Source organism: Eleutherodactylus coqui, chromosome 10 (assembly GCF_035609145.1).
Source record: "Eleutherodactylus coqui strain aEleCoq1 chromosome 10, aEleCoq1.hap1, whole genome shotgun sequence".
Lineage (NCBI taxonomy): Eukaryota > Metazoa > Chordata > Amphibia > Anura > Eleutherodactylidae > Eleutherodactylus > Eleutherodactylus coqui.
The window spans coordinates 4345133-4364099 of record NC_089846.1 but is presented as its reverse complement, the minus strand read 5'-3'; the positions used below and the strand labels follow the sequence as shown (position 1 = coordinate 4364099).

The 18967-nt window shown below is 43.3% G+C and overlaps 1 protein-coding gene across 3 annotated transcripts in view; it reads right to left on the bottom strand.

Annotated features, from left to right (window-relative positions):
* The window catches only part of LOC136579934 (multidrug and toxin extrusion protein 1-like), a 30076-nt gene extending 14962 nt beyond the window's left edge, over positions 1 to 15114 (bottom strand). Inside the window, exons 1-9 of one of the 3 annotated variants that reach the window (XM_066580038.1) lie at positions 14689 to 15114; positions 14151 to 14302; positions 13328 to 13501; positions 5368 to 5469; positions 5199 to 5267; positions 4738 to 4886; positions 3814 to 3856; positions 968 to 1012; positions 602 to 699 (exon numbers count right to left, since the gene is read on the bottom strand). In XM_066580038.1, the coding sequence (XP_066436135.1) occupies positions 602 to 699; positions 968 to 1012; positions 3814 to 3856; positions 4738 to 4886; positions 5199 to 5267; positions 5368 to 5469; positions 13328 to 13501 (680 nt within the window). In that variant the 5' untranslated portion in view covers positions 14151 to 14302; positions 14689 to 15114. Of the gene's footprint in view, positions 1 to 601; positions 700 to 967; positions 1013 to 3813; positions 3857 to 4737; positions 4887 to 5198; positions 5268 to 5367; positions 5470 to 13275; positions 13295 to 13327; positions 13502 to 14150; positions 14303 to 14688 lie in introns of those variants that run through there. The other 2 variants (XM_066580036.1, XM_066580039.1) reach the window with 2 other exon arrangements.
* Between the last annotated feature and the right edge of the window lie 3853 nt (positions 15115 to 18967).

The window sequence follows — 18967 nt, the reverse complement described above, 5'->3', positions numbered from 1 at the left end:
AAGCCCTGACTGTGGCAACATCAAAAATCACTACACACTGCAATACTAAAGTATCACACTGTATGGTATAAGCGATCACATTCCCTGCAGGGACTAAAAAAAAGGTTTTAAAAAGTATTTTTAGCAGTTAAGAAATATTAAACGTTCAGGGGGGGGGGGGGCTCTTCCCATAACAATTAAAAACCCCCACAAATGTGGTACCTTCGTGTATATAAGAGTCTGAACTATGAAAATCTCACAATATTCATCCCGCACGATGAGAGCCATAACAAGAAAGATGGAATGCCAGAATTGCAGGATTTTTCTGGTATCCCAAAAAATGTGTACGAGGCATTAATCATAAAATTCTCTGTAAATATCCGATTTGGAGGTGTGTAATATATCTGACGGCGGTCGTCACCCGGCTCTCCTAGAGCTCTGAATGGGGTGCGACTGTCACAGTATACTGTATCCAAGCACAGCTGCCATTCGGGGTGTAGGAAAGCTGAGTGACAAGCCCTGGGGGACACCAAAGAGGCCACAGATAACATCCCAGAGATTTCTACTTCTCGGTAATCTTTGGGGGGCGCATATCCCCACCCCCACACTCCTCAGGACTCACATCACCCCCAGGCCCAGGATGTACAGGAAGATGTAGTTGATTAACGCATTGAAGAGGTTTGCGATGAATCCGGTTAAAACTTGTGGAAATATAATTCCCTGTAAGAAGACAAGATAAGAGAGCTGTCAGCAGGGGGCGCCGCGGGGCTTTATGGGGCAGATTTATTAACACTTATGCAATGGAAAATACAATCATTGCCAAAGCAACCAATCAGAGGACAGCTCACGAATCAGAGCCACGAGGAAGATGGAAGCAGCCGCCTGACTGGCTGCAATAGATAAATAAATGACCCCCAGTCTGAAGCACAACATCATGTCCGTATTCAGAACTGCAGGACCGTAAGTGAGGCCGGGTGCGACAAAGTACCTGATTCTGTAAGTATTTAGCCTGAAGCTGATATAAAAACGAGGCCTAAAAGAGAGGAGAGAAGTCATTAATGGTGGAGATCAGATATTATCCCGTCCCCCAAGTATCGGCGTGTCATTATCCCGTCCCCCAAGTGTCAGCGTGTCATTATGCCATCCCCCAAGTGTCAGCGTGTCGTTATCCCGTCCCCCAAGTATCAGCGTGTCATTATCCCGTCCCCCAAGTGTCAGCGTGTCATTATGCCATCCCCAAGTGTCAGCGTGTCGTTATCCCGGCCCCCAAGTATCAGCGTGTCGTTATCCCGGCCCCCAAGTATCAGCGTGTCGTTATCCCGGCCCCCAAGTATCAGCGTGTCGTTATCCTGTCCCCCAAGTATCAGCGTGTCGTTATTCCGTCCCTCAAGTATCAGCGTGTCATTATCCCGGCCCCCCAAGTATCAGCGTGTCATTATCCCGTCCCCCCAAGTATCAGCGTGTCATTATCCCATCCCCCAAGTGTCAGCGTGTCATTATCCCGTCCCCCAAGTATCAGCGTGTCATTATCCCGTCCCCCAAGTGTTTCAGCGTGTCATTATCCTGTCCCCCCAAGTATCAGCGTCTCATTATCCCGTCCCCCAAGTGTCAGCGTCTCATTATCCCGTCCCCCAAGTATCAGCGTCTCATTATCCCGTCCCCCAAGTATCAGCGTCTCATTATCCCGTCCCCCAAGTATCAGCGTGTCTTTATTCCGTCCCCCAAGTGTCAGCGTGTCATTATCCCGTCCCCCAAGTGTCAGCGTGTCATTATCCCGTCCCCCAAGTGTCAGCGTGTCATTATCCCGCCCCCCAAGTGTCAGCGTGTCATTATTCCGTCCCCCAAGTGTCGTGGTGTCATTATCCCGCCCCCCAAGTGTCAGCGTGTCATTATCCCGTCCCCCAAGTGTCAGCGTGTCATTATCCCGTCCCCCAAGTGTCAGCGTGTCATTATCCCGTCCCCCAAGTGTCAGCGTGTCATTATCCCGTCCCCCAAGTGTCAGCGTGTCTTTATCCCATCCCCCAAGTCTCAGCGTGTCATTATCCCGTCCCCCAAGTATCAGCGTGTCATTATCCCGTCCCCCAAGTGTCAGCGTGTCATTATCCCATCCCCCAAGTATCAGCGTGTCATTATCCCGTCCCCCAAGTGTCAGCGTGTCATTATCCCGTCCCCCAAGTGTCAGCGTGTCATTATCCCGTCCCCCAAGTATCAGTGTGTCATTATCCCCTCCCCCAAGTTTTGGCATGTCATTATCCCGTCCCCCAAGTGTCAGCGTGTCATTATCCTGTCCCCCAAGTGTCAGCGTGTCATTATCCCGCCCCTCAAGTGTCAGCGTGTCATTATCCCGTCCCCCAAGTGTCAGCGTGTGATTATCCCGTCCCCCAAGTATCAGCGTGTCATTATCCCGTCCCCCAAGTGTCAGCGTGTCATTATCCCGTCCCCCAAGTGTCAGCGTGTCATTATCCCGTCCCCCAAGTGTCAGCGTGTCATTATTCGGTCCCCAAGTATCAGCCTGTCATTATCCCGTCCCCCAAGTGTCAGCGTGTCATTATCCCATCCCCCAAGTGTCAGCGTGTCATTATCCCGTCCCCCAAGTGTCAGCGTGTCATTATCCCGTCCCCCAAGTGTCAGCGTGTCATTATCCCGTCCCCCAAGTGTCAGCGTGTCATTATCCCGTCCCCCCAAGTGTCAGCGTGTCATTATCCCGTCCCCCAAGTGTCAGCGTGTCATTATCCTGTCCCCCAAGTGTCAGCGTGTCATTATCCTGTCCCCCAAGTGTCAGCATGTCATTATCCCGTCCCCCAAGTGTCAGCGTGTCATTATCCCGTCCCCCAAGTGTCAGCGTGTCATTATTCTGTCCCCCAAGTGTCAGCATGTCATTATCCCGTCCCCCAAGTGTCAGCGTGTCATTATCCTGTCCCCCAAGTGTCAGAGTGTCATTATCCCGTCCCCCAAGTGTCGGCGTGTCATTATCCCGCCCCCCCAAGTGTCGGCGTGTCATTATCCCGTCCCCCAAGTGTCAGCGTGTCCTTATCCTGTATCCCAAGTGTCAGCGTGTCATTATCCCGTCCCCCCAAGTATCAGCCTGTCATTATCCTGTCCCCCAATTGTCAGCGTGTCATTATCCCCTCCCCCCAAGTGTCAGCGTGTCATTATCCCGTCCCCCAAGTGTCGGCGTGTCATTATCCCGTCCCCCAAGTGTCGGCGTGTGATTATCCCGGCCCCCCAGTGTCGGCGTGTCACTATCCCCTCCCCCAAATGTCAGCATGTTATTATCCCGTCCCCCCAAGTGTTAGCGTGTCATTATCCCGTCCCCCAAGTGTCGGCGTGTCATTATCCCGGCCCCCCAGTGTCGGCGTGTCACTATCCCCTCCCCCAAGTGTCAGCATGTTATTATCCCGTCCCCCCAAGTGTCAGCGTGTTATTATCCCGTCCCCCCAAGTGTTAGCGTGTCATTATCCCGTCCCCCAAGTGTCGGCGTGTCATTATCCCGGCCCCCCAGTGTCGGCGTGTCACTATCCCCTCCCCCAAGTGTCAGCATGTTATTATCCCGTCCCCCCCAAGTGTCAGCGTGTTATTATCCCGTCCCCCCCAAGTGTCAGCGTGTTATTATCCCGTCCCCCCAAGTGTTAGCGTGTCATTATCCCGTCCCCCAAGTGTCGGCGTGTCATTATCCCGGCCCCCCAGTGTCGGCGTGTCACTATCCCCTCCCCCAAGTGTCAGCGTGTTATTATCCCGTCCCCCCAAGTGCCATGGTTCTGCGACCTCCTCTACATCCCACACCCGGGACCCCTACACAAGTTTTAGCGGCAGTTATCCGTATCATCTTCTTACCGGAAGAGCTGGAATGAATATGAAGACGTAAATCTGCGTTAATCTATAAATAAAGCATTAGAGAGGTGATGTGAGTTGGGTGGTCCGCAGATGTCCCCCGGGGGGTGCAGGTTGTGAAGCGGTTACTACTGTTCTCACAGTTATGTCCTTGCTGTGTGATGTAACGGCGAGTCCTTATGTGACCGCAGGTTCAGTCCCCGGATAGTGAACCTTGTGACTGGATTGATGATAGTGAAATCTGATGAAAACATTTAGTGTTTTTATGACCCAGACAACTCTTTGTATGTATAAAATGTGTTTTGTGCAGCTGAAGGCCTCATGGGGGGGGGGATCAATAATGGGTGGGCTCTTTATCCAGCACATAGGGCCGTAGGGGAGCTGCAGGACATGGACACTCTGGTATTCTTTGAGTCCTGATGTCATGCCCCCTTGGGACTGCACTACACATTGCATCAGTTTTGCTCACAGTGTTCCTTTTACTTGTATTGCATTGAGTTAAAGTGGTTGTTCAGTTATAAACTATTGAATGTCTTTCTGTAGAAGAGGCTGTCAATAGTTGATTGGAGGGGGGGGGGTGCTCTCTGGGACCCCCCTCTGTTTGCAGGGCTAGTGTGCTTGTGCACTAAGCTGAATTCTGCAGGAAGCAGACAGCTCCGTTCCCACTACAGTGGCAGGACTTGGTATTACAGGCCCAGCTCGCATTGAAGTAAAAGGGAACTTGGCCTGCAATACCAAGTCCGGCCACTGCAGTGAGAACAGAGCTGTCTGCTTCCTGCAGAAATCATATCACTGCATGCACACAGCAACCCAGCAAACAGCTGATTGATTGGAGTCCGAGGTGGCCAACCCTACCGATGATTATCGATAATGGTGTAGCACCCCTCACCAGTAACATCTGCATCACATTACATATAATATCGGCACCTGGACACTTCGGGGTCTTGCCGGAAGAGGAGTAGAATGGGTTCTGTGTTCACAAATAGGGCCCAGCAGGGGAAACAGAACAGGAGGAGGATGAGGATCCCTCTCTGCAGGACGGTTCCAACCATCTTCAGGTTTTTCCCACCATAGATCTGAAAGACATATCCATTCTACTGAAATTTCCCAGCATTCCCTGCTTGTTCAGTGTCCGCGCAGAGCAGCTTCTGGGAAGGGTCACTTTTACACAAGCAATGTACAGTCATCTGATGTAGGAAAAAAACTACTGCCCCCTACAGGAAGCCAACTAAACTGTCAGCGTTGTGTCTCACAACAAGCTTGCTGACTGTTTCCAAAAGCAACCAGAAGGATTTTGAGCGCAGACCGAGTCTGAAAGATGTTATAACTCCAGGACGGATGGATTTAGGGCAGTAATGAAGGTACATTTGTAGGGGGCACTTACTTACCTGCGACATTAATGTGTCACACGCTCCGGCCAACCCATTGCCCACCGCTATCCCAGTAATGTTCACCACCTAGAAGAGGAGCATTGAGGTGCATTAAACACAACTGACAGCCGGACCCCCGATGCAGGAGGGTATGATGGCAGAGGAAGAAGGAAAAAGGACGAGTTACCGCGATCGCCAGAGACACGGCGTCCAGCTCCATCTTTCCCAAATGTCCGCAAAATATGGAGCTGACCACACTGATGAGAAAAATCATCAACTGCGACAGGAACTGCAAGAGAGAGAGGAGAGCCAGGTAAATGTAGGACTTCCTGGGTACCCCTGTATATAGTTATATAAGGTATACATCCCCTGTATATAGTTATATGGAGCGTGCTGGTATAACTTGGGTATCTTCTTTATATAATTATATATGTACAGCTGGTATAAGTTATACACCCTGTATATAGTGATATGGAGCATGCTGGTATAACCTGGGGTAACTACTATAATACGGCCTCCTATGTACAAGAATATAACTACTATAATACTGCCCCCTATGTACAAGTATATAACTACTATAATACTGCCCACTATGTACAAGTATATAACTACTATAATACTGCCCACTATGTACAAGTATATAACTACTATAATACTGCCCCCTATGTACAAGAATATAACTACTATAATACTGCCCCCTATGTACAAGAATATAACTACTATAATAATGCCCCCTGTGTACAAGTATATAACTACTATAATACTGCCTCCTATGTACAAGAATATAACTACTATAATACTGCCTCCTATGTACAAGAATATAACTACTATAATACTGCCCCCTATGTACAAGTATATAACTACTATATTACTGTCCCCTATGTACAAGTATATAACTACTATAATACTGTCCCCTATGTACAAGAAAATAACTACTATAATACTGCCTCCTATGTACAAGAATATAAATACTATAATACTGCCCCCTATGTACAAGAATATAACTACTATAATACTGCTCCTATGTACAAGAATATAACTACTATAATACTGCCCCCTATGTACAAGAATATAACTACTATAATACTGCTCCTATGTACAAGAATATAACTACTATAATACTGCCTCCTATGTACAAGTATATAACTACTATATTACTGTCCCCTATGTACAAGAAAATAACTACTATAATACTGCCTCCTATGTACAAGAATATAAATACTATAATACTGCCCCCTATGTACAAGAATATAACTACTATAATACTGCCCCCTATGTACAAGAATATAACTACTATAATACTGCTGCTATGTACAAGAATATAACTACTATAATACTGCCTCCTATGTACAAGAATATAACTACTATAATACTGCTCCTATGTACAAGAATATAACTACTATAATACTGCTCCTATGTACAAGAATATAACTACTATAATACTGCCTCCTATGTACAAGAATATAAATACTATAATACTGCCTCCTATGTACAAGAATATAACTACTATAATACTGCTCGCTATGTACAAGAATATAACTACTATAATACTGCCTCCTATGTACAAGAATATAACTACTATAATACTGCCTCCTATGTACAAGAATATAACTACTATAATACTGCCCCCTATGTACAAGTATATAACTACCATATTACTGTCCCCTATGTACAAGTATATAACTACTATATTACTGTCCCCTATGTACAAGAAAATAACTACTATAATACTGCTCCCTATGTACAAGAATATAACTACTATAATACCGCCCCCTATATACAAGAATATAACTACTATAATACTGCCCATATGTACAAGAATATAACTACTATAATACTGCCTCCTATATACAAGAATATGACTACTATAATACTGCCCCCTATGTACAAGAATATGACTACTATAATACTGCTCCTATATACAAGAATATAACTACTATAATACTGCCCCCTATGTACAAGAATATAACTACTATAATACTGCTCCCTATGTACAAGAATATAACTACTATAATACCGCCCCCTATGTACAAGAATATAACTACTATAATACTGCCCATTTGTACAAGAATATAACTACTATAATACTACCTCCTATATACAAGAATATGACTACCAGAATACTGCCCCCTATGTACAAGAATATAACTACTATAATACTGCCCCCTATGTACAAGAATATAACTACTATAATACTGCTCCGATGTACAAGAATATAGCTACTATAATACTGCCCCCTATGTACAAGAATATAACTACTATAATACTGCTCCCTATGTACAAGAATATAACTACTATAATACCGCCCCCTATGTACAAGAATATAACTACTATAATACTGCCCATATGTACAAGAATATAACTACTATAATACTGCCTCCTATATACAAGAATATAACTACTATAATACTGCCCCCTATGTACAAGAATATAACTACTATAATACTGCCTCCTATATACAAGAATATGACTACTATAATACTGCCCCCTATGTACAAGAATATAACTACTATAATACTGCCCCCTATGTACAAGAATATAACTACTATAATACTGCTCCGATGTACAAGAATATAGCTACTATAATACTGCCCCCTATGTACAAGAATATAACTACTATAATACTGCTCCCTATGTACAAGAATATAACTACTATAATACCGCCCCCTATGTACAAGAATATAACTACTATAATACTGCCCATATGTACAAGAATATAACTACTATAATACTGCCTCCTATATACAAGAATATGACTACTATAATACTGCCCCCTATGTACAAGAATATGACCACTATAATACTGCTCCTATATACAAGAATATAACTACTATAATACTGCCCCCTATGTACAAGAATATAACTACTATAATACTGCCCCCTATGTACAAGAATATAACTACTATAATACTGTCCCCTATGTACAAGAATATAACTACTATAATACTGCTCCTATATACAAGAATATAACTACTATAATACTACCCCCTATGTACAAGAATATAACTACTATAATACTGCTCCTATGTGCAAGAATATAACTACTATAATACTGCTCCCTATGTACAAGAATATAACTACTATAATACTGCCCCCTATGTACAAGAATATAACTACTATAATACTGCCCCCTATGTACAAGAATATAACTACTATAATACTGCCCCCTAAGTACAAGAATATAACTACTATAATACTGCTCCTATGTACAAGAATATAACTACTATAATACTGCCCCCATATGTACAAGAATATAACTACTATAATACTGCCCCCTATGTACAAGAATATAACTACTATAATACTGCTCCCTAAGTACAAGAATATAACTACTATAATACTGCCCCTATATACAAGAATATAACTACTATAATACTGCCCCCTGTGTGCAAGAATATAACTACTACAATACTGCCTCCTATGTACAAGTATATAACTACTATAATACTGCTCCTATGTTCAAGAATATAACTACTATAATACTGCTCCTATATACAAGAATATAACTACTATAATACTGCTCCTATGTACAAGAATATAACTACTATAATACTGCCTCCTATGTACAAGAATATAACTACTATAATACTGCCCCCTATGTACAAGAATATAACTACTATAATACTGCTCCCTATGTACAAGAATATAACTACTATAATACTGCCCCCTATGTACAAGAATATAACTACTATAATACTGCTCCTATGTACAAGAATATAACTACTATAATACTGCCCCCTATGTACAAGAATATAACTACTATAATACTGCTCCTATGTACAAGAATATAACTACTATAATACTGCCCCCTATGTACAAGAATATAACTACTATAATACTGTCCCCTATGTACAAGAATATAACTACTATAATACTGCTCCTATGTACAAGAATATAACTACTATAATACTGCCCCCATAAGTACAAGAATATAACTACTATAATACTGCCCCCTATGTACAAGAATATAACTACCATAATACTGCCCCCTATGTACAAAAATATAACTACTACAATACTGCCTCCTATGTACAAGTATATAACTACTATAATACTGCTCCTATGTACAAGAATATAACTACTATAATACTGCTCCTATATACAAGAATATAACTACTATAATACTGCTCCTATGTACAAGAATATAACTACTATAATACTGCCTCCTATGTACAAGAATATAACTACTATAATACTGCCCCCTATGTACAAGAATATAACTACTATAATACTGCTCCTATGTACAAGAATATAACTACTATAATACTGCCCCCATATGTACAAGAATATAACTACTATAATACTGCCCCCATTTGTACAGGAATATAACTACTATAATACTGCCCCCTATGTACAAGAATATAACTACTTTAATACTGCTCCCTATGTACAAGAATATAACTACTTTAATACTGCTCCTATGTACAAGAATATAACTACCATAATACTGCCCCCTATGTACAAAAATATAACTACTACAATACTGCCTCCTATGTACAAGTATATAACTACTATAATACTGCTCCTATGTACAAGAATATAACTACTATAATACTGCTCATATGTACAAGAATATAACTACTATAATACTGCCCCCTATGTACAAGAATATAACTACTATAATACTGCTCCTATGTACAAGAATATATCTACTATAATACTGCCCCCATATGTACAAGAATATAACTACTATAATACTGCCCCCATATGTACAAGAATATAACTACTATAATACTGCCCCCTATGTACAAGAATATAACTACTATAATACTGCTCCTATGTACAAGAATATAACTACCATAATACTGCCCCCTATGTACAAAAATATAACTACTATAATACTGCCTCCTATGTACAAGAATATAACTACTATAATACTGCCCTCTATGTACAAGAATATAACTACTATAATACTGCCTCCTATGTACAAGAATATAACTACTATAATACTGCCCCCTATGTACAGGAATATAACTACTATAATACTGCCCTCTATGTACAAGAATATAACTACTATAATACTGCCCCCTATGTACAAGGATATAACTACTATAATACTGCCTCCTATGTACAAGAATATAACTACTATAACACTGCCCCCTATGTACAAGAATATAACTACTATAATACTGCCTCCTATGTACAAGAATATAACTACTATAATACTGCTCCTATATACAAGAATATAACTACTATAATACTGCCCCCCTATGTACAAGAATATAACTACTATAATACTGCCCCCCTATGTACAAGAATATAACTACTATAATACTGCCTCCTATATACAAGAATATAACTACTATAATACTGCCCCCTATGTACAAGAATATAACTACTATAATACTGCCCCTATGTACAAGAATATAACTACTATAATACTGCCCCCTATGTACAAGAATATAACTACTATAATACTGCTCCTATATACAAGAATATAACTACTATAATACTGCCCCCCTATGTACAAGAATATAACTACTATAATACTGCCCCTATGTACAAGAATATAACTACTATAATACTGCCCCCTATGTACAAGAATATAACTACTATAATACTGCTCCTATATACAAGAATATAACTACTATAATACTGCCCCCCTATGTACAAGAATATAACTACCATAATACTGCCCCCTATGTACAAAAATATAACTACTATAATACTGCCTCCTATGTACAAGAATATAACTACTATAGTACTGCCTCCTATGTACAAGAATATAACTACTATAATACTGCCCCCTATGTACAAAAATATAACTACTATAATACTGCCTCCTATGTACAAGAATATAACTACTATAATACTGCTCTTATGTACAAGAATATAACTACCATAATACTGCCCCCTGTGTACAAGAATATAACTACTATAATACTGCCTCCTATGTACAAGAATATAACTACTATAATACTGCCTCCTATGTATAAGAATATAACTGCTATAATACTGCCCCCTATGTACAAGAATATAACTACTATAATACTGCCTCCTATGTACAAGAATATAACTACTATAATACTGCCTCCTATGTACAAGAATATAACTACTATAATACTGGCCCCTATATACAAGAATATAACTACTATAATACTGGCCCCTATGTACAAGAATATAACTACTATAATACTGCCCCCTATGTACAAGAATATAACTACTATAATACTGCCTCCTATGTACAAGAATATAACTACTATAATACTGCCTCCTATGTATAAGAATATAACTACTATAATACTGCCTCCTATGTACAAGAATATAACTACTATAATACTGCCCCCTATGTACAAGAATATAACTACTATAATACTGCCCCCTATGTACAACAATATAACTACTATAATACTGCCCCCTATGTACAAGAATATAACTACTATAATACTGCCCCTTATGTACAAGACTATAACTACTATAATACTGCCCCCTATGTTCAAGAATATAACTACTATAATACTGCCCCTTATGTACAAGAATATAACTACTATAATACTGCCTCCTATGTACAAGAATATAACTACTATAATACTGCCCCCTATGTACAAGAATACAACTACTATAATACTGCCTCCTATGTACAAGAATATAACTACTATAATACTGCCCCCTATGTACAAGAATATAACTACTATAATACTGCCCCTTATGTACAAGAATATAACTACTATAATACTGCCTCCTATGTACAAGAATATTACTACTATAATACTGCTCCCTATGTACAAGAATATAACTACTATAATACTGCCTCCTATGTACAAGAATATACCTACTATAATACTGCCCCCTATGTACAAGAATATAACTACTATAATACTGCCTCCTATGTACAAGAATATACCTACTATAATACTGCTCCTATGGACAAGAATATAACTACTATAATACTGCTCCTATGTACAAGAATATAACTACTATAATACTGCCCCCTATGTACAAGAATATAACTACTATAATACTGCCCCCTATGTACAATAATATAACTGCTATAATACTGCCCCCTATGTACAATAATATAACTACTATAATACTGCCCCCCATGTACAATAATATAACTGCTATAATACTGCCCCCTATGTACAATAATATAAATTATATAATACTGCCCCCTATGTACAATAATATAACTGCTATAATACTGCCCCCTATGTACAATAATATAACTACTATAATACTGCCCCCTATGTACAATAATATAACTGCTATAATACTGCCCCCTATGTACAATAATATAACTGCTATAATACTGCCCCCCATGTACAATAATATAACTGCTATAATACTGCCCCCTATGTACAATAATATAAATTGTATAATACTGCCCCCCATGTACAATAATATAACTGCTATAATACTGCCCCCTATGTACAATAATATAACTGCTATAATACTGCCCCCCATGTACAATAATATAACTGCTATAATACTGCCCCCTATGTACAATAATATAAATTGTATAATACTGCCCCCCATGTACAATAATATAACTGCTATAATACCGCCTCCTATGTACAAGAGTATAACTACTATAATACTGCCCCCTATGTACAAGAATATAACTACTATAATACTGCCCCCTATGTACAATAATATAACTGCTATAATACTGCCCCCCATGTACAATAATATAACTGCTATAATACTGCCCCCTATGTACAATAATATAACTGCTATAATACTGCTCCTATGTACAAGAATATAACTGCTATAATACTGCCCCCCATGTACAATAATATAACTGCTATAATACTGCCCCCCATGTACAATAATATAACTGCTATAATACCGCCTCCTATGTACAATAATATAAATTGTATAATACTGCCCCCTATGTACAATAATATAACTGCTATAATACTGCCCCTATGTACAATAATATAACTACTATAATACTGCCCCCTATGTACAAGAATATAACTGCTATAATACTACCCCTATGTAGATGAATTATTGAGCTGGCTGTATATTGCAGTGATGTTGCTTCCCTAGTACTTGGTTTGTACATGATGAATGCCGCCTAGTAGTGTCTTATGGCATGATGTACACACCCCGCGTGATGTCGCCAGCGCTCTGAGTATATAGCTGTACATACGGCATTATGATCGGGTCTTTCTATATTATGTGGGTTTTGTTTGGGTCGTTACCGCCGGTCCGGCTAATGTGATGATCTTTTGCATCTCCTGGAGGACGGCATCTGTCAGGATCCGCCGCATCTTCCATATACAGCCTGTTGTGTCTGGCTCTGGTTCTCCGTTGTGCTCTGTGCCAGCGACTACTGTCACCTCCCGGCTCGTCTCCTCATCCTCCTCCTTTTCCATCTGTGTTGGAAGTTACAACAGCAAACGTTCAGTATAAGACAACCTGTGGAACTACAACGCCAAGCATGCTCTTGCACCCTGTCCCGCCTCCTCCGCTCTGCGGCTCTTGTGTAATGGGCTTCTTCCCCTTTAAAAGTAGCTGGGAGATTAAAATGTCATTTCAAGGCCTCTTTTTAGTAGAACTGCATGATCACATAAATCCCAGCCCTGCATGCGGCAATGGAAGGCGCGTTAATCACCGGCGGGATGTGACTCCGCCATAAGGACAGGCAGGGATCTGGTCAGACGGGACGCCTGCGGGAAGATTGGGGTATGATGCTCCTGCAGACAGTCATCAGGTGGCCCCAAGAGAGGAGCTTCTGCAGTACCAGAAACACCTGAAATACCACATTACTGTCCAGTCACACATAAGCTAGAGAATTCGTCTGTCATGTCCCCTTTAAAAATACAGTTCCCCAATATCCTCCTATTATCATTACTTTGGGAGCAGAATTATGGTGCTGCAGAGCTGACATCCATACACCTACATTGGCTATGCAGGAATCCCAACAGACAACCTGCATCTCTCACTCTGGAGGACCCAGCCCATCCATGCATCACACAGAGAGCCCACTGGTTCCAATGAACAGTATGTAATGCCTCAGTTCACCTGTGGGGGTGCTGCAGGGGAGCTGAACACTTGTTAGGTACAATTGATTGCTGGGGATCTCAGCTGCAGAACATCCTGTGATCAGCTTATTGCCAGGGGACCCTTCTAGCAAAAAGTAGAACCCCACTCCACCGTGCCAGGGTAGTCAGTTCCTGTTAGACCATAGAGAGGGTATAAGCTGACTTAAAGGGGTGTTCCAGGATTAGAAAAACATGACTACGAAAAACGTCTTCCAAACCCAGAGCCACCCTTGTCCGTAGGGTTGTGTGAGGTATTGCAGCTCAGCTCTAGACAAGTGAATGGGACCTGAGCTGCAATACCAGATACAACTCACAGACAAGGGTGGCGCTGTGTTTGCAAGACAGCAGCTGTGTTTTAATAACTCTGGAGAACCCCTTTAAAAAGGCACAGTGTACTCTGCCGAGGGCAATAGGGATCAGTCCAGCTTCTACAGGGAGCAATAAGAGACGTATATTGGGGGATTGCATAAGGCTAGATGAGAGAGGGGGAGCGGGCAGATAAGTCGGGGGTAACTTACTGTGTAGACGGCCCTCGCCCTGCTGTGCAGCACAGCTATGTGGTCTCGCTGCTGGCTGGAGGTTGTGTAGGACTGTTCTAGCTGGGAGGAGAGGTCCCTCCCCGTGTACTTTTAAGGTCTACCCTCCTCGCTCCTCCTTATAGTCTCCCCTTGCCAAGCTGTACAGCTGACGGGCATGAGAGCCTACAGGTGCCAACCAATAAGACAGAACAGAAATCACAGCCGCGCAACGCTGAAGGCACCCGGTAAACAGGAGTAGCTCCAGTCTGAAGGCAAGCTAGTCTTCTCTGTCATCAGCCACCTCAGGCTGGGGCGAGGCACGTCAATTCCTGATAGACCCGCATGTCTATCGGCAGCAGAACTCTGAGGCGCGTCTTCGGATTTCCACCACAGATTATTGTGGCAGATCCACGTTGGAAAAATACATTGTGCCAATTTTCCTCGGTGAGCGCCTGAGGCGGCAGATAGTGTAACCGCGGAGCGTCTTACACAGTGACTGTGCTGCGGCGGCTTTAGCGTCATACCACCTAGTAGGGCTCATTCACACGAGCGTTCTTCCTCCGTTCAGGCTTTCCGTCTCTCCGTTCCATGGAATTAAAATGGAATTAAAGGCCTTTTCTGGGACAATAAAAAAAATGTAAAGGGTTAAAATAAAGAGAAATCGAATGCTCACCAATACCTCCGGCTGGGGTTAAAGGGGTTGTCCAGTTGTAAACTATTCATAGTTTATCCGAAAGATAAGCCATCAATAGTAGATTGGCAGGGGTTCATCACACAGGACCCCCTCTGAACAGATATTCTCTGGGCCGATGAGCTTGTGCACTAAGCCGATTTCTGCAGGAAGCAGACAGCTCCAATCTCACTGTAGTGCCCAGGCTTGGTACTACAGACAAATTTTCCATTGAAGTGAATGGCTTGTAATACCAAGCCTGACCACTGCAGTAAGAACAGAGCTGTCTGCTTCCTGCAAAATTCAGTGAAGTGCACAAACACTTCAACCTGGTAAAGAGCTGATCTGCCGGGGTCCCAGGTGGCAGACCCTCTCAAATCTACTGTTTTCAACTGGACAACCTGTTAAGTATGATATATGTGCCCACAAACAGCATCCAACTGGGGCAGGGCTGGTGCGCGGTATATGTGGGCCCTCAGACAACAGAATAACAGAGGGCACCTGCCTTTATCACACTTGCCTTGGCACTGGTCGCTGGTATCAGCCACGGTTTTGCCTGGTGTGGGTGCCGGCCTGGACTGATCAGGGGTCCCACTGGACCCTTCCACTTCTACTCCAGGCAGGTAGCATCACCAGGAGACGATCCCTCCCGAAACTGTGAATGCAGCCGGTCACAACTGGTTAATTGATTGATCGTTCCAGGCAGAATGGTAGCTAGGTTTCTTAGTTCTGCATCTAAGTACCCTGGCCAAGGCAGTATGACATGATGCCCCCCAACAGGGCACATTCCTGCCAATCTTCCCTTAGCTGATCCCTGCCGACGCTCTTAGGCTAGGGTCACACAGGGCGGATTTGTTGCGGTTTTGCTGCGGTTTTTCCGTTGCGGTTTTGACGCAGCAGAACTGCTTCTGCGCCAAAACCGCTTCAAAGGTGAAATTTTGGCTTGCGGATTTTGCTGCGGATTTTCGTGCGGAAAAATCCGCAAGCGGTTTTTTACTTTTGTCGCGTATTTGTCGCGTATTTGGTGCGGTTTTGGCTGCGTCCATAGAGGTCTATGGACAAAAAACCGCTGCGGAAACGACCTAAGAATGAACATGCTGCATCTTTTAAAACCGCGCCGCAGTTGCATTTCCGCACTGCGGCTGTGCGGAAAAAATCCGTCCTGTGAGAACAGCTTTTTGGCAAATCTCATTTGTGCTGCATTGCACTGCAAACGCAGCGGTTTTGCCGCAGTGCGGATATGCAATGGCAATCCGCGGCAAAACCGCCCTGTGTGACCCCAGCCTTAATGCACCTGTTTTCTACTGGCTTCCATTTGAGCAGGTAACCCTTTGGCCACATGTGGTGTGTATATATATATCTCTCCCTGGCATGGGACAGTTAACGTCAGTCGCTGTCCAAGTACTGAGCCTGCGCCATCGGATGTGTCAGTTGTCTATTACAGCTGCTGCAGGGCATGGGATTGGAGATAACGGTTCCTGGCCATTTAACCTCTTAGATGCCACGGTCAGTGGTGACCTTGACATCTAAGTACTGATGTAACCTGCAGGTTGCTCGTATGCCATGGAAATAAATGGCAGGCAAAGGCGAAGGTCAATCGGCATAAAACTTTAAACTCGCTATACATTATTTTACACATTAACCCTTCCCGGGTCGGCGCATTTCTTAAAACACTGAAAAAACCCCACAATCAATACGTCACATTTCCCAGTCCAATGTCACGGGCCTTATGACCTCGAGGGTTAATTATTGACAGAGTCGTCGGTCGCTCTTACTGCTGGTTCCAAGGGGGCCTCCCTGATGCAGGGGTGCGGTTACAGGTGCCATCTTGACTTGGGGTCTTCTAGAGCTGCGTTCACTCACCAGAGGCGTCCATCCATCCTGCAGTTCTGTGCACTACATTTGCGCCAAAATTCTGGCAGCGAAAAGCTGCAATTTCGGGGCAGGTGCCAAAAACTGTGACTTCTCTACCATGTGCGCCGCACCCTTAGTAGATTATATCAAGAAGCGACTCCAGCCGGTGACGGACGCAGACTCTTCATCTGATGCCCGGAGGCGCCGCTGGATGGAACAAACGTATTAAGAGCTTGTGTCCTTATTACATTTGTCGCTGGTGGACGGGCGCACGGTCTAAGTAGATCTGCCAAATGTGGCAGCTAATTGGCTGAAAACCGCACCGCACAACCGCGGTGTTTCACGTTAAAAGGAATGCGGCTCCCAATCAGCGTTTTAGATATGCAATTAACAAGCGCATCAAAAATGTCGCAGAAACACCCTGGAAGGGGGACCGCCCACTGCAGCTCTTTTTCACTGCGAAATTCGCAGTGTTTTCTTTCTCCAGGCGTCTATGGGACTCGTTAATGTTAAAGCCGCGATTTCGCGGTAAATATAACGCTTTTGCCGCAATGCGTTTTTAACATTAGAAAGTCCCATAGAAACCTGGAAAAAAAAATCGCAGCAAATTCGCAAACGCCCGTGGGTCGTCACCCGAATTGTGATAAAACCGGACTGCCAGCGCAGACTTAGGGCGCGTTCACATGGGATGGACAGAATGTTCCGCAGGACGCTGCTGAATATTTTGCCGTACGGAAAAGCCAAAGCAAAATGCCGAATGTGTGGATTTGATGTGGAATTGAAAATGGCAGAATAGCGCTGACAATTTGATGAAAACTTCCACATTTAGGCTGAAGTATTCCACGGCGTCCTGAAGGCCCCGCCTCCTCCAAGGGATTAGCAGAGATGGAGCGGAGCCTCCAGACTGATACATTGTAGCAAACTATCAGGGCAGGAAAGAGACTTGTGCTGCTGGATACAATGTAACAGACCCTCAGGCTACCTACACATGGAGAGCGCAAGGTCAGGCCGTGAAACTCAGCCCAATATCGCGCTTGTGAACGTGTCAGGTACCCGCGCATCACGGCTGTAAAGGTTGTGATCCGACGGTGCAGCTTTCAGCCACGTTAGGGGATCGGCAAGTGCTTTCAACGGGGGGCTCTGCTACACACTGGCGTGCGCATCATTCGCCGTGCGGAGTGTTTACTGTCCCATTGAAAAGAATTGACTTAGGACTCGTTCATAATATGCGCCCACATCTGCTTACCACGAGCGTCCCGCGTCCCGCGGACTTGTGATGGGGACCCTTCCCGGCCGCCATATGAGGGTTTATTTAAAATCCACGTTGCGGGAAAAAAGCATCACAGAGACGTCACATTTTTGTTTCCACATCAGATTTTGGCTCTGCAATCATTGGGACCTCAAACCCCGCATCACAATAAGCGTCGCCAGGTTTGAACGCTTTTTTATGCGTATGCATGTCTTAAAACCAAGAGCCCACAGAGGCGGATTTTGGAGCGTATTCTTTGCGCCCAGTTAAATACGCCGTTCGGACGCACGCTGAGCGCACATTCACTGCACATTTAAAGGATCCCATTGACTTCGGACGCCATCCCAGTCCCTAATACTGACCAAGATCAGACATGCTGCAGGCGCTGCACAATGCCCGTCTGAAGACCCCGATACAAATCAGTGGGGTTTATGTTCACCGTATTGCGGGTAATACTGCGCAAATATGTCCGCGCGAATGGGGCTAAGTATGGACTTGGTTCAACC